Here is a 21146-nt window from a genome sequence, read left to right on the forward strand (position 1 = left end):
GTAACGTTCAACCACATGTCCCAGTGACATTAATGCATAAAAAACACAACAGTCATAGGGCCAGAACTCACCAGACTGTTGTGAGAAGCTTGTGGAAGGAAACCCAAACCATTGGACCCAAGTCATAGAGTTTAAAGGCAACGCTACCAAATACTAAGGAGATGGATGGAAACTTCTGACTCTGAAGAAAGTCGTAAAACATTCTCTACATTTTCATTATTCTGGCGTTTAGCAAATAACAACAATAACTGACCTAAAACAGGAAACGTTTAGTCTGATTTAATGTCAGACAGTGAGAAAAAAAGCGTATGTGTCTTTTTATACGGTGGATGTAAACTGGTGCTTTCAGCTCTATCTGTTTGCCACTCGGTGCTATAAGCTGCTAGATGCTGTGGTGCTAGCTTGCAGATTACTCGTATTGTTATTCTTATTGACCAATCACTGCTGAAGAGTGTTGCACGGGACACTGACACTAGAAAAGCACCTGCCATTAAAAACGATACTGACTCCTCTTTTATTAGCATCATGATGCTTACACTGATCAGTAATGTTTGCTTAGAGCAACATGTGTGATCATTAATGTGGATGTATGACAGTTTGTAGCTCAGCTTCCCTCAAGGCAAAGTAGGTGTGACGACAACATCTTTTTTCTTTCACAGCCTCAAAACATGACTGCAGATCCTAGCGCTGATGCTGATCGTCCACAGCTTGTGGATAAGGCAGATACACAGAGTGAAACATGTAATCGTAAGCAAGCACCTGGTACACGCAACAAAAAGCCATAAAGCCCATCACAGAGCCCAAGTTAGGCAGACTGAGAGATCTATCCATCATCTATACACACTCACATTCACACCTACGGACAATTTACAATCACCAATTAACCTCAGCATGTTTGTGGACTGTGGGAGGAAGCCGGAGAACCCGGAGAGAACCCACGCTGCACGGGGAGAACATGGAGACTCCACGCAGGAAGATCCCGGGTGTCCTCACCGGGACGCCAACCGGCGACCTTCTAGCTGTGAGGCCACGGTGCTAACCACCGAGATGCTAACCACTGAGACATCTGCAGCCCCTGAGAGAGCCAACGCATCCAAATACAGACAGGCCGACTTGTACAGAGTTCAAAGATGGTAAATGGTGAATGGTCCATGTAGTGCCTTTGAAATCTGAGCTAGGTTCTACAAAATGCTTTATGCTGTTTCTCCTTCACACGTACACACCAACGGCTGCCATGCAAGGCTCTCACCTCCCAGTTGACGGACTACCCGTTCCACCATCTGAACCACGGCCGCCCCACAATGTCCTGATTTATGGTAAAGGGCGGCTGGTTAGGCAACTGGACAGATAATACAACGTGATGCAGCCGCCTGTCCTGTCCTGCCCACAGCGCCATCTGATTGGCTACATGACACCAGAAACAGCCACTGAGAGCCACTGCTTACAGAGGGACAGATGAGAGCATTTTCAGGGCAGGGCAGCTCTAGTGAATAAGCGGTGCTGTGTTTAGAAGGTGAGGAAGCAGATACCGACCACCACAGTCTTCTACAAGGCTGCTCATTTCCCTGTTACACAAAAGTAACCCAGTAATTTGTTGCTGGTGTTAACGAATGGTGCAGCTGGAACTCACTGTGCAGGCAGCGCTTGGCTAAGGCAGCGCTAGGCTAAGGCTATCGGTACAGGGTTTGCTTTACTGCAGCATCTTCTCATGTAAGAAACGACCCTCTGTTCTGACAGCAACACAATCAATCTTATCCATATATAATATACATGCATGCTTCAGGTCATCGTCTTGCTGGAACACAAGTCTTCTCCCACGTCACAGCTTTGCCATTTTCCTTTACATTCCCTAAAGGCAAATTTAACTGGACTCTCCAGAACGTTTAGTGACATGGAAATGTTCTGGTGTCCATTCCCTGAGCTGTGCTTCTCAGTACCTGGTTCATGGAGCTGGTTGGTCTTGTTGTTCTTTCCAAAGCTGGATTGAACGGTAGTCATTCTTTATTCACAACACACACCACATGCTGTTGTACAGTAACACACACACCCACATGCACACACCATGTCACACACTGCAGTTATCAGGCTGCTGAACAGGTTACCGTGGCAGTGACAGATAGGCGTTTTAAATAATGGATCTGCTAAGAGACACGAGTGTCACTACTCATCACAGTCAATTATGGGTCTTGGATGAATGATTAAAGGTGGTTTATGGGATATGCTGACGTCTTCCTCTGCCCATCACTGAGAGCAAGCCGTGACAGAACGCTTCCTGTCAGCCAGCATCTGAATGAGCTGGCCTTCAGGAGTGTGAATACGAGGAAAACGCAATATTCATCAGCTTTGTGTTGGAGGAAGCAGTTTTTGAAAGCGAACCCCAAAGCACTAACAAAACCTGGGCAAAAAGAAAACCGCAGTTATTTTCCTGGTGATCGTTTCTCAGTGAATAAGTTTATATTTTGGAAACTGATAGCTTCGTTTTTGCTTCTTATTTCAACATCATGAGACTTGTTAAGAGGCTCAGGTCGGGTTTAATCCTGTACTTTACTTAATGTAAATTAATTAAATGACAACACCAAAATAAACCCTGTTAATCCGTCTCCCAGTACTTCCTGTTTCCCGCCACTCTGCTGTGGGTCTCAGCTCCAAACGCATCGGTTCCTACTGAAGACGAACATCTGCTCACTGTAGTTTCTATCATATGACAAAAGGAAATATTGCATTTGTTGGGGACCATTTTTAGTGGCAGATTAATCCACGTTTGGTGCTGTAAAGAGCATTTGTGACAGCAGGGCGGTGTGTGTGGTTCACAAAAAAACAGTTATATAGAAACATTGAATTTTAAGAGATGGTTTTTTTCTGACCAGGACATTCAACACACAATCATATCTGAGTTGCACCTGCTGTCAGTTCATGTGATGACTATTTTTTCTGTGTATCACCTATACACCGATACAAAATCAGGAAAAATGCTCATGATCATGTCGGACAGGTGAAAGTGAAACAGACAGGCAGCAAATCCTGACATATGAAAGACCTAAATGAGACACTGGTTTAGTACTGATGAGCAACGTTTCTGGATCAAAGCAGGACTGCAAATCAATCACTTTAAAATGACAAAATCACAAATGATTTAATTAAAGCTGAAATGGGCTATTTGGAACATTTCAGCATCCAGATCTGCCTCCGACTGCTGTCCATGGCGATACTGGTGCTACAGATTGTGGCTAACGCTACCTGTAGTTCCCTAACATCTTCCTAAAACAAGATGAACAATCTGCTCTGACAGACAGGCAGCAGAGACAGCGTGAACAAGGACTGAAGAAGGAAGAAGGTGGAAACACATCTCATCCTGGTGTTGCAGTGGTTCAGTTGGAGACAATGAGGTGACTAAATCCAACTGGAACACATGTTAATGTGTGACCTTTGCTGAATGCTTTGTTTTCATAGGCTCTGCTCTGTAATGATCAATATCAAGCTGCATGAAAGGAGTGAAGAACGAAGCTTTTGATGCCTTTGGCTTGAAGGATTTGATCAACCTGGTTAAAGGCAGTGACATTACATTTTCTCTTTAAATCATCTCAACAGCTTTACGGTAGACTAAATGCTCTTTAAAAAAAAAAAAAACAACTTATATTCTACGTATAAAACATGTATTTTTTGTAATTTTTAAATTGAACCTGAGGGCAGAGAAAATCACTCTGAACATAGGCAGATAAATGCTAATAAATTACCACGAGTCTGCACAAATGGTGCTCACTTTTCTTGCAGTGACAGTGGAGCTGGCTCTCCAAGAAGATCTGGAAGATCTCACAGTGAAGCTGCCAGCATTCACTTTTACATTCTCGGGCTTCTCAGCTGCTGGACTTTTTACTAATCATTCCTCACAGACTGAAGACGAGCTTAGGCCTAATCTTAAAGTCCATCTAAGAGCTACTGAACTGCTTTCTCTCAAGACCAGCCAACCTGCATGTAAGATTCACGCGTTTTTTCTAGTGATGCACGATATTAAAATTCTGTCCGATACCGATATTATGATTTCTGATATCGCCAATAACCGATATCATCGATGTCGATATTCAATTTTTGTTCACATAGAAAAATGAGTGTAAGTAAGCCCTGTGAGAAACTATTCAAAAGAAGCCCAGATTAGACCACATGGTCTGCTTTATTACAGAACACGGAACGCAAGTCAGTAAAACATGTTTTAACATATTTAAGTCCAGGACCATTTAGGTAAAAACATCTGTGAAACAGCAGCGATATCAAACGTAGAGAGGAAGGCGCTGACGTTAGACAATCATCGGATAAATGTGTTCATCGGACTGATGCTCATATACGGGATATATCGGCCGATGCTGACGTGGTCGCCGATGTATCGTGCATCCATAGTTTTTCACACGCTGATAGGGAAACATAGTGAAATGACCCAGTGCCACTTTAATTTATTAGAAGTAATCCAAACATGATATTGGGACAGGAAAGGTCTGCAGCTTCATCCTGGAAGAACTTCCTGATATCACCGACTCACCCTACAAACCACAGACTGACCCAGCTTGTGGTTAATAGTTACCAACACCTCACACCAAGTCAGCCCACATCATGGCTGACTAGAAACCCCAACCCAGTGCTTTGTGTGTATGTGTGTGTTTGTTGGCACACGCATACACACAAAACACATCTGCAATCACAGTGGTGCCAAAACCCACCTCCACCCGGCAGCCCCCACCTGCTCAGGCCATCCCTTCAGCTCCACAGTGACCAGTGTGGGACCAGGACCGCGGATCAGCAGCTCTCTGAGCAGTACAGCCCGCTGTGTGCACGTCCGTGTGAGGCCTGCTGCCGTCTCCAGCCGATACCGAGCACTGCGGTGCGGACACCTCCGCCGCGCGCGTGCGCTCAGAAACGCACGGACGTCGGCCGCCTCGCTGGCACGCGGAGGGTGACTGTGTTTGCACCTCCGTGTTCGTGAGTGTGAAGGAATGCAACGCAGCGATACGCTCGCTGCTTTTCTCTCAGCCAACGCGCGCGCACACACACACACACACACACGCGCGCGCACAAATAAACACCCCGTTGAGCCAAATTCAAACAACATACGAGCAAATAAGCACAAAGCCATGTTTGCACCGCGTTGGCTCCAATCTGGCAAACAGCCAGTGAGCCAGTAGATGGGAAGGTTCAGGATCTGGATATCCAGGAAGGACGGCGGCTCCAGCGGGCTCCACTTGCCGCACACCTCGCCTGGTTCCCTGGCAACAACCACGACCGACAGCCGCAGCAGCGGAAAACAGGCAGTTTGGGGTAATGGCTACCGATTAGCGGCGTCTCCCTTCCTTCTCGCGGTGAACGCGTCCAGCGCCCTGCTTTGTGTCTCCATCTGCACGGTGCAAACATTCAACTTCAGCCTGAACATTCTGGATTAAAATGGCCTCAGATGATTCGTGCATGCTGGTGACATTCATCCCAGATGCATGTTCGGTCCTTGCAGCTAACAACACGCAGGAAGGGAAAAACCTGCCTCCCTGTGTGCAGTTTTCCCCGTTAATGGATGCATGTTGGAGCCCTCCGAGCCCTGCCTGAATCATGGTGCTGGTGTGGGGGTGTCTGTGCCCAGCCTCTCCTACTAGCAGCCACGGCTACTGCGCTGTCTGTGTGAACAGGTTTACTGCATTACGACCAGCATAATTACCACAACCATTATTTATTTCCATCCCCAGCCCCCCGCACTCACTTCCGAAGCTGCTCCCGCATCGCCGGCTTGATCGAAGCCCTCCGGTGGGACGAATCGATTCCCAAAAAACAGAGGCGGTATGCCCACCCCCTCCGCGGTCCGACAAAGCGTCCCCTACCGCCGCAGAGAAGCGTCCAAGAATGCCGTATGGATCCTGTGTGTGTGTGTCGGTGTGTGTTCTTCCCTGCAAGTGGCAGCGGTGTGTTGCAGAGGCTGACGACCAGCGACACACGAGGATCAAGTGGACGGGAATACAACACAGATCACTTCCGCCTATTAATTCAAAAATAAAAGCTTCTTTCAGAAACATTTACTTGTCCGTCCATCCATCCATCCATCCATCCATCCATGATCTATACACCGCGGATGTGAACCAGCGACCTTGTAGCTGTGAGGCCATGGTGCTAACCACCGATCCACCTGCAGCCCTTTAGACTTCATCATGACCAGAACTATGACAACAGTAGACACTGGCAGACTGGAGGAGCTTTGATTGTGCAGTCTTTGGAAGTCCTAGTTTCTCTAGAAATCCTGCTGACATGCTGTGCACACCTCAGGAATAATCCGTGACACGGTGCTACAGCATGATCTGTAATCAGCTGCTGTCCTGATGTGTTTTGTGTGTCCGATATGAGGGGAGATGCAGCTGGCCACCAAACTGACCGGCACAGACCTACACAGCCATGACACGTGAACTGGCCATTACTGGCATAAGGATTTTTAGGTCTCTGTGTTGGGACCCGACTTCCCCCCATTGGCATGCAGACGTGGAGTCACCGGACACTTCTAGGTGGGTTATAGGGTCATGAAGAGCTCATTTTTGCCCCAGAGCTCTCCAGTCAGTTACCTGCTAATGAATACATAAGTGAACAAGGGACAGCAGGTAAATGTTTGAAATACAAATACAGCAGGACTAAACTAAAAGACTGTTGACACTTTATTTTGAAATTCACCAAGGCATATTTTTGGTCTGGTCCTGCCTGCCTCAGGGACACTTAGCACATCTCTGTTAGACAAGGCGGAGCTCAGGCTCCCTGCCTCTACCTCCCTTCCCCCCATCCTGCTGTTTCTGAAAGCAAAGGAGCCTCCACACCATCCAAGGAGGTTTTTCACCTCCCTGATGAGAGAGAGAGAGACTCTGCTTTTCTAAGGACACATCTCCTAATTCAAGGCCATGAAGAGAGAGAACGAAAGAAGGACAGGCAGAAGAAAGATAAAGAAAAGGAAAAGGCAAAAAATGAAAGGAGGGGAGGGGGTGAGAGAATCAGTGTTCAACTCTAGAGAAATGAAGGCAACGAGCAATGAGAAAACTGCTGGTAATTTATAGGCAAGTCCCCACCGGCCCCAACCACACACACACACACACACACACACACACACACACACACACACACACACACACACACACACACACACACAAGGAGAGATTAGGTGGAGGAAGGAGATGGAGGGATGGATTCAACACATCAAACATTTCCTGACAGCTGATTTTAAGCCCGTGGACGACATCTTGCTGATGACTGTATTATTGTGGGAGGTTGTGCGTTTCTAAATCGAGGACTCCACCCATGGGGGAGCTCGCTTTGCACCGAGGCAAATCAAACACAACTTTACAAGATGGGGTTTGCAGAGAGGGGGGAGAAAGTGGTTATAGCAGGCTTCAGGAAATCACCTTCACAAGCAGAGCAGTGATCACACAGGCAGGCAGTTAGACGGCCATATGTTGTCCCACCATGTCCTGAGTGTGTGTGACGGTGTGTTTATATGTGTGAGACACACAATAAGTGTGTTACTAGGTGTGTGGGCTGCAGCCAGTGTGAGTGCATTGTATGTTTGCTATGAGGCCTTCAGTGCCTGCATGGGCGCTATAAGGCCAGGAGAAAGCTTCAGGACGGAGCGGCACACCTTTGGCCTGTTCTGTCTTCAAAATCCAGACAAAACTGTGGAGGCGCATTTGATTCTAAACACCCCAGAAGCAGACTGTTGTAGTTACTCTGGATGGCACTGCCTTGGTCTCAAGCATTACTGCGAGTTATTTTCGTCAAGGACATGTCTGAAACAAGTCTGTAGGAGGGCCTTTCTTTCACCTGCACAACACTGTCAAACTGGGGAACGTCCTTCCAAGTGATGCTGGAAAACTAGTCCATGCATTTGTCACTTGTAGGCCGGACAGTTGTTCATTATTAAAATGTCCCAGTTACTCTCTAAAAACCCTCCAGCTGATCCACAACGCTGCAGCAGGAGTACTAAAAGGACCTGTAGGTTCCTGACCCTAAAGGAGAGGTCCAGTTGCTTCCTACTGAAGCTCCTGGGATGAGCATGGATGACTGAGACTCTACACTGACAGCAACAACTAAGAGATCATATTTCTATCATGTTAGCTTTCTTCACTGGCTCCCTGGAAAATCCACTTTTCTACCTACAAAGTCCTTCATCACCAAGCTCCATTGTACCTTAAAGACCTCGTGGTATATATTATTATTATATTCCAAAAGCAGAACGGGAGGCAAAGCCTTCAGCTATTGGACTCCTCTCATGCGTAAGCAGCTCCTAGTTTGGAGGCAGACACCTTCTCTCCTTGTAGAATTAGGCTTAAACGTTCCTTTTTGATAAAACTTGTCGTACAGACGGGCTCCTGCGACCCTGAACCAACCCTTAGTCCTGCTGTTATCGGCCGAAGTGGCCAAAGGACTTCCCATGATGCACTGAGGCCTCTCCTCCTCTCTCGGCTATCAGAACATGTCATTAACTTTGTGTTTTGTCCTCTCTATCTGTGGCTACTGGCCTCACCAACCTTCCAAATGCTTTTTGGTCTGTTATGCATTGTCTATGGGAGAAAAACAATCCTTCTATGGGAATAAAACTCTGGCAGGACCAGGTTAAAGGAGGGCGACCCGCCGTATGGGGTTGGTGAGGTCAACATACAGTGCAACTACAAATCAAAGTTCTGCTTTGAAAGCGTTATAATACATGCTGTGTTTACTGGTCGTGACAAAGATTCAATTAATCTCATGATCATCAACTTAACAGCCAATGAAAACAAGAACTGGGTGCAGCCACAGTTTGTGTGCAGTTAGACAGTCACTGTTACACACTGGTGTTTAGTGGAGTGTAAGTATGAAGCAGCAAACGTTAAACAGCCATGTAAGCATCTGATGTTCATTCCTGGGTGTAATGTCGACACACATCTGGCTCTGTGTGTGTGTGTGTGTGTGTGTGTGTGTGTGGGGTCAGCTGGCACTCACAGTGTGTCAGTCATCAGGTCAGGTCCAGCTTGATCTCTGCACATGGAGGGGAGAATCTGTCACTTCTCTTTCTCTCCCTCCTCTTTCAACTTTTTTCTCTCTTCATATTCACACATGCTCCTCAAAACACACTTTTGATCAACCAGGTATGTGGCACCAGCTACCTCAGTCATCTATCGTCCAATCACACGTACAGAGCAGCTGGTTGCCCACTAGCAGGCCTGTGCAGGTAGGTAGGCTGACCCATCTCAGGGTGTGGTTATTCTGACCAGTGGCTAGCCACTATCACCATCACTACTGCACTCACATTGAAGTGTGGCATTAAATAAAGTGCACCGTTTTCCTCCTGAGCTGAACCTTGGCTTCCGTTTAACTGGCTTTCCTTACAGACTTTTTTCGACGGCTGATGTTGCTGCATTCAAGAATAATAAATACTGTATTTGAAATGCCACCTCTAGCAGCAATCCAAACAGAAACTGCTCTGACTCCCATGAATCAGGACTGTCAGCATGCCGAACCACAAAAACTGACTTCTGGGTTTTGCATTGATTTTAGTTGGATGCATGAAAACAGATTAAATACACAAAAAAACGTACTGAAAAGTTGGTCACGGCTCGTCTGTACTAGTGCATCCCACAAAATGAGAACAACATGAAAACGTTTAATATTTTCCATTTGTTGTTTAGTGAAGGTTTAAAATATTCTACACATAAATAATTTCAAGCCTTTTGTTGTTTTAATTTTGATGATTAGAGGTTTGATCTCAATATATCAGTCTACTTTATTTAGAGTTTAAGTAAATGACTATTAAAACAATACAAACATCTGGTATCTCTCCGTGTGGGAGGACAGGACACAGAAGATGGCTGCTCTGTCGGCAGAGAGCTGATTCCAAGCACACCGATGGTTAGCCGACTGAACGGGGAAAGTGTGACAGGAAAAGGTGCAACAGCAACAGGGGTGCCTGACTGGGACTGATAGCCCAGATCTGAACCCCATAGAACCCCATAAGGGGTACTATCGAGCTGAGGACGAAAACACTCGACCCAAAAATGCAGATGAGCTGAAGGCCACCGGCTTCAGCAACACCTCAGCAGCGCCACTGGCCGAGCGCCTTCATGCCACGTACAGGAGGCCCAACCAAGTACTCAGTGCATAAATGAACATACTTTACAGAAGGTGGACGTCTCTGTGTGCTAAATCCTTTATTTGTTTGATTCATCTTGGGAAATATTTTAATTATCTGAGAAACTGGATTTCTGATTTTCATAAGGTATAGTCATAAAAATTAAAACAAAAAAAAAGGCTTGAAATATCTGACTTTATGTGTCATGAATATAGAATATAGAAGTTTAGCTTTTTGAATTAAATTATGAAAAAGTTTTAAAAAAGTCAGGGTTTAAAATGAGTTTGTTTTTCTAGCGAGGCCGACCTCCCCGTTCATCATCATTCTTCTTTTTTCGTTCCTTTTTCGTAATTCCTGAACGTTCCACGGGTACTGTAACCTGATTGGCTGCTGCTGAGTGACTGACAGCAGCCCTGCTATCAAAACTGACCAATGGGGAGATGAACGGCCTGTCCTGGCTGAGTCTGTGGTGACCAATGGGAGAAGGGCTTGCTCTGTTGTTGTTGTTGTGGTTGATTTTTGAAGATGCACTGCTACACCTGAGTGTAAAGGAGCAGCACTTTAAGGTGCACTGGCTGCAATCATAAAAACAACATTAGTGTCCATTTTGGAGCTACTTTTCAAACTTCAAAACGCAGGTGCTGATTTGTAGTTTTTAAATTAGCATGAAAATCTTCTAATCGCGCCCGTCTTGCAAAACAATTGAGAGCAACATGACTGCATGTAGGGCCAAAAATCATTGGACTCGTTTGACATTCCTTTGCTGTAGCAGCTCAGCGACAGCCTGCAATGCGGAGGCACATACTGTAGGACAGAGCATACCTAACACATCCCCATAACACATCCCACCTCCAAACTTCTGCTGTCTGCTGATGAGTAGTAAACAGTCTCCTCGCATTCAGAAGAGCAATGCGGCGCGACTCAAGGGCTCCACGAGCAGGTTTCAAGACTAAATGAATGAATGAACTGTTTCAGAAACTATTTTAATGAAAATCTATGAAACCGCTGACAGTACCTGGCTGTTCGGAGAAGTCGTGTTAAAGAAGTTCTAACACATTTTTAAAGATTGATTTCACTTTAGCAGCGACTCTGCGGTTGCACAGCTCAGCCGTGGGGTTCATTTAGCGTCACAGTTTTAACTAATATCCAGAATTCAACAGTGATTGTGCTGATAGTGTGAAAAGAGTAACGACTCCCATCACATGAGAAACCAACAGGAGCAGGACGACCACACTTCAGAATGTGTGCCCTGCTCCGGCTGTCCCACAGCTCCCCACCACAGGAAACACCAGCTCATTCCTTCTTCCTGTAGCCAGAGGATGAAACACCAGCGATACTGCGTCTGTGTTGGGATTCAGCTAGCGTTCTGTGCTTTGGTTCTCTGAAACTGAGTCAGGATGGATGTGTGGACGGTTTGAGGAATGACTACAAGGATGGCTAAAGTATCAGCCAATGAAGAAAAGGACAGCGCATGTGAGTCTGCTCTGGTTACTTGGCGCTACACTCCATGTATGGAGACTACGTAGACTGATGTATTCTTCTAACATTAAATTACTGTTGTGTTCTTCTGTAGCTGGGTACCAGTGTGTGCATGCATGAGTGCATTAGTGCGCGCTTCAACCATCTACGGAGGCAGTGGGGGGGTCAGCGATCTCTACTAGTTTAGGAGTCAGGGTCTCAAAAGTTTGGGAACTGCTGCACTAGAGGAGCAAAATGTAGAATAATTAGTTTGACTGTTTCCTCCTGGTGAAGTAACAGCAGCTTACTGAGCTCTGAAAATAAATGAATGTCTCCATTAGGAACCAGCTGACAGTCACAGAGCAGAGAACACGCTGGTTTGGGTTGTCTTATTGGATTTGTTGACAAAAAGAATAATATAGAATAACCCCAGACTTATCTTTAATCCCATTTAGGAGTGACAAACAAAAATGACAGGAGGCATTGAAAACAGGTTCTAACCTAGAGCAGGGTCACTACTATTAAATCTATTATTATTATTCATGTACTATATGTACTTTAATCTCATTACCTCCAGCATCATTCCTACGGTTTGGAAGACTGCCACTGTTTTTCAGATTTAGGCAGAATCAAATAACTACCGACTAATCTCAGAACTAGGTTGTATTGCAGAAACACTTGACACACTTGTTGATCAACAGCTGACATAATGTTCAGCTACTTTTTCCATACAAGTCACTTTTATTGTGACTTCAGACATGTTAATGATCTCGTCTCAGCTTTAAACACACTGTGCTGTCCATTATTAATTCAAGGATTGTGACACAGCTGACCATCCTACGCTCTTACAACAGCTTTGTTTTCTGGGTTTGATAAAGGTGGCTGCTGTAGAGTGGTCTCTCAGACGGGTCTCGGTGTGTCAACAGAGACAATAATCAGGTCTCTTTTCTCCCCACTGGAATGAGAGTTCCTCAATATCCTGGTCCTTTATTCTACTGAAGCTCTAAATATACATTTAATCTCATTCAGAACTGTCTTCATAATTTCAAACTGGTCTTTAACTGTGCATCAGACATTCTGACAATGACATTTGAAATGCATTCATCCGATAACATCACAACAGAGACAGCTGTTGGACACTGTGAGCATCCAGGCATGTGACTGAGGAAATACGTACTTTTAACATGCTGTCATCAAAGCTGAAATATTATGGGATGTCATTTATAGACACAACCTGTGTATACAGTCCGCTTTAGGATTGATCATTGAGGTTGGTTATGGTACGCAGCATTGCCTACAGCCTCACTGCCCTCTGAGTGAGCAGGCATCAGCATTCGTTTAGATTTTTCTATAAAGCTGGTTTAGCCCAACACACACACACACACACACACACACACACACACACACACACAGATTGCTGCTCCTATTTATAGTTACTGGCATTGCTTTTATTGATTTATTCCTTTTAAATTGTTCTTATTTTCATGTTTATTACTTTATTCGTCGTCCCATCGTTGACCCCTGTGACCTCTGTCAACGTATTCTCTGGTTGTCATTAAATCAGTCATGGAAGTTGTTGTGTTGGTGCAGACTGACTTCAGCTCGTCGTGCTAGCTAAAGTCCAGCTGGACGTTTGTGTAACAGCAATCACTGCTGTCTGCTAGAATGAAAAAGAGCTGCTGGACACAGCTCTGAGGCACTTACTTGATGTAATAGGGCACGTTGTTGGGGGAGACGCCCTGCTCAAAGGGGCTCTCTACAGATCCTGCATTGACAAAGAGAAGAAAAGAAGAGGCTCACAACAACAACAACAACAACAACAACAACAACACCACCATTTCACTGCATCCTATCTGAGGAGCAGAAGCATCACTCTCTGGGAACTCTGTTTACATGACTGTTGGCATGAAAAACTGCAGAAAACAAAATACTGCTAACTACCTCACTTACTGCGCCCACAAGAGCTAGCACACCAACCACTGGAGCAGATGTGCTTTCTGGGAATTGTCAGGACAGCTGGAATGCATCTCTGACCAATCAGATCACTACCAACTGCATAAGTGTTATTGTGCCAATTTGCTGCATTTAGAAAGAAAACGTAGTGGGACAACCACAAAAACACACGCAGCGTATATCAGCAGCAAGAAATGAAAAACCTGGACTCAGACCTTCATCATCTTCATCATAACCCATCCCTGTCTGTAACATCTACCACAGGTTCATTATTATCAAGCCAAGTGTAGAAATGAATGTGACAACCCCAACACTTCATTTTATGTGGAAGGGACATTCTGTTCCATGTTTCTCTCTATAATGTAGTTCATGCATGTAGCTGCTGATCAGTCATCTCAGTGGTATCTGTTCTTACTGTTCAACCACTCAACCAGTGTCTATCGTGTATTTCTGGTCTTTCTTTCTTTTAAGCCCCCCTGTGGTTGTTTAACGTTAATCACTGCCACGAGCATGGCAGTGACGTCATGAGCTTTAGCTATCCGTGGACTTTAGTTGTGTGTGAACAGAAAGCAGTGGGCAGAGTGCAGCCATGCAGACAGAAAGGTGATTGGAAGCTTTCACTGGTGTGCATCGTCACTACTGCGTTGCCATCCCGTATCCTATGTGGTGCTGTTTCACACTGTTTAAGGACAAATAATAGAGAATCTCTGAATTGCCACAGAACGGTATCAACATTTTCCTATTGGTCAGAATGACTCGGTTGGACAAGTGGTGGCTGCACCGTCAGAAGGCGCTAAAGAAATGGTTCTGCAAAATGTTCTGCCAGACAAGCAGTCTACACTGAATGTAACTCCAGCTCTATGGGCACATGCGCTCTAACAGACTTCACTATTGGCTGACTTCAGTCTGTGCTGGTCATGGCCACTCTGGGCCACCCTTTGGCTCTGCTGGTGTCTGCTGATGATATGCTTGCCTGCTTGAAACTAATGGTAGTTTACCAGTACAAGCAACGTGCTAATTAGTCGGACTCATGTCTGCATCTCACATTAGAGAGAGCAGGCAAACAAACTGTGTCATCCAGTTCTCACGCTTTCGTCTTGAGTTGTTGGTTTTTAGAAAGAATAAATAAAAACACACAGACTCTTAGTGCAGTCCATGCCCACCGCTTACAAAGAGGAGCCCTGACCTTGTGTGCATCTGTTTCAAGCAATGCAACAATAAGTGAGTGCTGGGGTCATATTTGAATCTGGAGATAAAGCTAAAAATAAAAAATAAACAAACTCGAGGTGCATAAACAGATTAATACGCCATCACAGGCTCAGTGAGTCACAGGCTGCTTTCCAGATCACACACATTTCTACTGTCAGTGATGCTGCACGTGCCCTTACAGAGTACACACTGTTTCATGCAGTGTGCAGAAAATTGGGACACACAACGACAGTCTGTAGAAAAAAATGAGCTGTCACTTGTACGTGTGCTCTTAAGCTTGCTATATTTGTGCGAGACACCGTGATGTGTGTGATGTAACTGCGCAGAGGACTGTGGGTCAGAACAGCCAGAAACGCACACTAGCTTGCTTTTTGCAAAATCTGAGCGGATGCAGTCAGACATCCTGGTGTTTCTGGCACACATGCATGCTTGTGTTGGTCTTTTTCTGACACACTAAATGCTATGGAAGCATGGATACTGGAAAGCACCCTGTCTGCTCTCTCCTTGTTATCACTGATCAGGTGGTGATGCTCTCTCTCCCTCGCTGGCTAACACATCACTTATTGTGTGCAACTGCTGTCATCAGGTGGGCGCCCAGTTCAGTTTGTGTTCTACCCACCGTGCAGAAGGCCAAAGTCTCTGTGAGCATCAGTCAGCTGCTTCAGATGGTCTTTGATGGAGATCTGAGAGAGAAAGAAGGAAACCCTTTAGATGGATAAATGGCTGTTTCTGTCCCACCGTTATTATCAATACTGGAATCAAAACAACAAATAAATCACAACACCTCCATGTTGTAACAGGTGGCTTAATGAGATGCTTTCTGCTGCTAAGATGGAACAGATTCGCGCCAGCAGATCAAATTCTTACAACTGCTTCTTAAAGATGTGGAAACCTTTTCTGTAACTGTAAGAACCTGTATGTGCACTCTGCTCATGCTCCTCCTTGTCTGATGACTGTGTGACGTATGCAACAGGACTCCACCCACGGTCTTCTGTTCGTTTGGTTCGACAATGTGTTTTAGTTTTCCTGTTTTATTCGGCTAATTTTGTTTCTGATTTAGGACCCTATGGACGAGGAGCTGCTTTTCTTTACATTTTATGGACATGTTAGTTTTCTTTTACATATTTTGAAACTCCATCGGTCCTCTTGTCCTCGTGCCTGTTGTCTGTTTGTTTTTATTGGAAAAAATCTAAATAAGATATTTTAAAAAACAAAACAAAACAAACAAAAAAAGAAATCTATCACATGAACACATTGAATTGTTTGAGTTAAAGGTAGAGTCATCATTATATATCATATGATTTGAACCTGGGTTAGAGGTTGGGACAGTAAAGAGAACTTGGCTTCCACATGCAGAAGGCTGAGAGCAGGAGACGCTCGCCTGTAAGTCCAAGACGGTTATTTCCAGTGCCAGTCTTTTAGCTACATGTGGTATCAAGGAAAACAAACACTGGCTCTTCTGAATTAGCCAAAGTACCTGAAACTGTTACTAATATTTAGTTTAGTGATATAACTGATGTAGTGTCATTAGATGAGAGATATTGTAGCCGTCTAACATTCCTGGTGATGCTGACCCAGGATTGCAAGTCGGCGGTTGATGATGTAGAAGTTTTGTTTTTTCCTGAATTGTGTTTACTTGCAACCTGTACTACGCAGCAAGTTCAACATACCAACCATCCCTTTTTGTTTTGTATTGGACTAGACGTGCTGCTCACATGAACCCTGTTCTTCTGCCAGGTAAGGTCATTGTTCAGCTGCAACCCCGGCTGTGTTAAATGGCTTCCAAATTGCTTGCAGTCAAAAGGAAAAAAACAATAAGTAAGGAAATCTGGAGTTTTCTCAACTAATGTATATGTCTGTAGGAAAGAAATGCCTCAGATGGCCTCTAAAATCTAGCCTACGTAGGACAACTGACTGGTCAGTGGGCAAACTTTTTATTGATCTGTCGAGCATGCTGCACACCGGACCTGTCAGAGCAGGTTCGGTGTGCAGCATGCTGATGTTCCCCCCAACAAAGGCCAGTTCCTGGTTCTGTTTCTGTGTGCGCAGGCTGATAGACGGACTGCTGCTCTGTTCATGTTTCAAGAGCGACGCTATGCGAGCTGTTGCATTTCCCCTTACATCAGACTCAGAAAAACACTTGCAGACACAGCAGCTGCTTAAAGAACATGAAATACATGGTTTTAGCAGCAGATGCAAAGATGGAGGGCGACACTGGACACAGCGATGAGAATGGAGGGATAACCGAATTTGTAATGGAGGAATTAGAGAGGGTGCAGTCTCCTGAGATTCTTCTTTTACTCCATCTGCATGGAGCTGAAGTAATTGTGCCAAACCAGCACGACTACATAGGTATACACAGCAGCTCAGCCTGGCAGGACACGTGTCTGTCGCTTGGCTTACAGACTCAATATCATTGATCTAAATGTAAACACAAACCTCGTAGTGTTTCAATTTACTGTATCACTGGCATGAAAATCCTCTTCACCGCTGATAATTTACCTATTTGAAGTACTTAACACACTGATGCAGAATATAGGAGAAATAATCTGCGTACACCAGGATCCAGAAAGATACAGAGGAGGAAAAACCCAGAAGAAAGCAACCAGAGTCAGCTCCCACCTTCTGCTCATGCCTATGTCAGATTCACATTCTGACAATGACACTAGGCTGGACTGAGTGATAACAGGACGCAACAACATCAGCTTGGCTTTAATTCAGCTTTCCATGAGGTTTTAAGTGAATGCCGCAGCATTTTCAGAAACATGGTTATTTACCTTCCTGCTGGAACTCAAATGGGAAGAATGGTGCATCGTTTACCCAGTTCGAATCAGAAATTTGTTAGACTAGAACCAGCGGGGATACTGAGCCCAGCCTTGTCAGAAGTCATGGTTACAGAAGTCTAACAACACTGGCACACAGTCACTGCTGCTGGTCAAAGAGCAGAAATCTGTCCGTACTCACAGACCATAGAACATAAGCTGCTATGCACGTTCATTATGTATTTGACAAACGTGTGACCCTCACACAGCCCCTTCACGCACAACACAACTCTGCCGTCTGAGTAAGGATGAAGACTTCACCACAATACCGAGGAAACTCAATCCCAAATTGTGCTCCCTCGTCAAGCCTTTCTAATCTGACGAGTGGTTCACGTCAAACACCAGATGATGCTTGCAGCAGAATTTCAGTCCAGCACCAACACTTGCCAGTAAGCTGCATCCTGAAAGTCCCCAGAGGAGCAGCTGTGTGTCTATAATCACTGATGCTTCCTGAGCCAGTGTTCAGTGATCTAATGTTCCCAGGCAACACATGCAGCTCAGGCCGCCATGCGAAGCTTTGGCAGATACTGATTAGCCACTAATTTTTATTCCAGGAAGCAGAAAAGTGAATCTTTGGCAACTTAAAGGCAACTTTCTCTGACAGAAGTCTTGAAGCCAAGGGACTGAGATGGGCTTTTATCCCACTGGAGGAGACGTCAGCTATTAACCATCGAGCCTTTCATCCGCCACCCAAATGAGACACACACACACACAGCAGAGTGTGTGTGTGTGTGTGTGTGTGCATGAGCTTCACGGTATGAGATGAAGAACGTATGAAGACATGGCGGTGAAGACGAGTCCTACTTCTTAAATGTGACATTAAACCACATGATGAAATTACCTTCAAGTCCACCTCACCCAGTCCATTTCTGCCTGAGTTGTTTTCCCCCGTATCCATGGTAACCTAATTAGAATTGTACAAATAAAAGGAGTGAGATTGTTCAGGAGAGTTAGTTGGAGTTACTCAGCGTGCACTGGGCCTCAATGTGGACGTCTGAGGCACGAAAGAACACTGAATGGACTAAAGAGAGCTGAATTCAGCTTCACATTCTGTCACGACACATCCAGTATGTGCTTCAGCACGGGCCGGCAAACCAAGACTACTGAGGAAGGACGTGAGCACATCTGCAGAGCGCCATCAGGCCATCAGCACCTGCAGCACATAAACACGCAGAACCTGTTTCCTTCTCTTCCTGCTGCACAAAGTGAAGCTAAAATCTCCGGGATGCAATGGCAGCTGGTGGATCTGCAGGATGGAGCTCTCCACCCAGGATCATTACAGTTCTCTCAGTAAGTTGTGTTCTGTGAGCTCATCGGTTATTAGCCATCACGCTAAGACAACAACAATTAGTTTAAAGAAACTGTTCTTCTGTGGTTGGACTGGAATTAATCACCTGTAATCCAGAAAGAACAGAAATGAGGGATGAAGTATAAACACATACAACACAAACTGTATGTTCAGTGGTTTCAGGTTGGGACTCAGAAAGAGTTGTTCAGGTCATTAGACTGATCTAAACGTTCATTTTGTGGGAGTCTCTTGCTGCTTGTCATCCCATGCTATATTAAACAGGTTGTGTCCACCTGTCCCCCAGGAAAGCAGTATTTCCTGCCTTAAATACAAAACTCTGTGGTGACATGCACAGACGACTGGCTACAACAATTCATCAGTGCAGTGAAGAAATGTGTTCAGTAAATAGAATTAACACGCTTTTATTTTAAAGTTTACCTTTTCAGGTTTTTCCCCCTTAAAATGTAAAAACAGGTCATACATAGCAAGTCCACGATTATACTATGGTTATCTATACATGTACATATACAGGTGGTCAGACAGTAAAACTGGACGGTTTTAGACGGACAGTAAGCTATGCTACATTCTGCCATGACGCTCTGTTCTCTGGTCTATATAGACGAGATAATGATTTCCTCTCATGTAGGACATGACCAAAGCACATTTCACCACATACTACCACTGCTCTGTGCATATTGTTGACCCAGCAGATTGTGTCGTATTCCACAAGACCTATAAAAATCATGAAAGAACCAAAATGCAGCATTGCTTTGTTGTGACGGGGACAGATGTGTTTCAACCTTTGTTCACAACTGTACATGTACAGCCTGCACCATGATTCTTGTCTGCGCACTTTGAAAGGAAAAGACATCGTATTGGACTGTTACTAAGAATATTCAAGATTTCAAGATAAACGAACACATGTGAGTAAAACACCCCGAAGTAAAATATAAGGACACTTCAGAAGAACGGCCGTTCCCATTGACTTTTAGATCAATTACATCGGTGCTACTGTATTCATTACAGAATAAAGGGGTGTGTGTGTGTGTGTGTGTGTGTGTGTACAAGCATCTGGACAGGTGCTAACTTCAGAGAGACCGGCCTTCTGGTCCTGTCATCACGGTGTCACCATCTAAGCCGGGAGCGCCTCAGCAGTAACTGGTCTCTCTGGCAGCTGATGGGCTCTATTTGTCATGTCTGGTTATAGTAACAGTTAGACTTCCAACGTGGCTGCTGCTGGGTTTATTGGGAATGATGGAGGCACACCCCGCACGGCTTCTGATCACCAGTGCCTTGTTAGTGTGTGTGTGTGTGTGTGTGTGTGCTGGTTTGTCCTTGAGTGCAAACTAACCTGAAAAGACTAAAGTTGATTGATGCTGGTAAAGCATCTTATGCACATGAGTAGCCATGTTTTCACTGCAGGAGCTTCCCTGGAGACCACGAGCCATTCCAGGAACTCTACTTGTAGAGGATTTCACAGCCCTGCTCTGGGGGTAATACTCTCAGGACCAGGCCCAGTCAAGTACATGGTGCAATCCAAACTGTGACTGCTGAGACTGTTTGTGTTGCATGTGGAATGAGCACATCACGGTCACACACATCATGTCTGAGCAGGAGCTTTCACAATTTAGGAAAAAATGTAAGTTGACATGATACAACAGTATTTTTTAATAGTGAAGACAATCATTCTATCAACAATAGGACCTGTGCTTCACACGTATTTGGGATTTATCCTTGGACCTAAAATCTTGAGCAGATAGCAAAATAAATTCTGTGTCAGCATCCAGGACGACCCAACCTTCAAGTAAAGTCATCAGTGCTGACGTGAGGTCTGTGGCCACCACCGAGGGAAGGAGGGAAGAGTCTCCGAGAGTGGAGAGGGTGTGCACCAGGAGCATGCTCGTTGTTTTCCTTAACATTCATGTGGTTGTGCACCGGATATTAATGCCCCAGGACTGGGCTGTCAGAGTACAGTTCTACTGCCCTGAGAGAACATCTGGCACAAACACCTTGAACTGTGGTGCCATGGCATGTCGGGGCTCCAGAGCAGCTGATCAAAGCACGCTGACTATTTCTTTTGACGACAACAATCGTCACTCCTCACCTGTCCTCCAGTAGTTGTCAGTGTTTCTACACCTGTGGAAATGTGTGTGTAGGTGTCTGCAGCGTGTACCTGGAGCAGCCTCCAGCGTGTGTTGAGGTCTTCGATGCGTTCCAGGTTGATGGGCGACAGCTGGATGTCGGGTGGATCGAATGTGGACGCCAACTGGTTCATGTGTGTCACGTCGTCCTTGATCGGAGCGATCTCCTC

The 21146-nt window shown here is 45.2% G+C and overlaps 1 protein-coding gene across 1 annotated transcript in view; it reads right to left on the bottom strand.

The window, feature by feature from the left end:
- Nucleotides 1-21146, bottom strand: part of dmd (dystrophin) — a 123849-nt gene that overhangs the window by 30740 nt on the left and 71963 nt on the right. The window contains exons 47-49 of the mRNA XM_008300463.1: nucleotides 21009-21145; nucleotides 15345-15408; nucleotides 13268-13328 (exon numbers count right to left, since the gene is read on the bottom strand). Coding sequence (XP_008298685.1) covers nucleotides 13268-13328; nucleotides 15345-15408; nucleotides 21009-21145 — 262 coding nt within the window. The remainder of the gene's footprint in view (nucleotides 1-13267; nucleotides 13329-15344; nucleotides 15409-21008; nucleotide 21146) is intronic.

This window comes from Stegastes partitus, unplaced genomic scaffold (genome assembly GCF_000690725.1).
Source record: "Stegastes partitus isolate 25-593 unplaced genomic scaffold, Stegastes_partitus-1.0.2 Scaffold1545, whole genome shotgun sequence".
Lineage (NCBI taxonomy): Eukaryota > Metazoa > Chordata > Actinopteri > Pomacentridae > Stegastes > Stegastes partitus.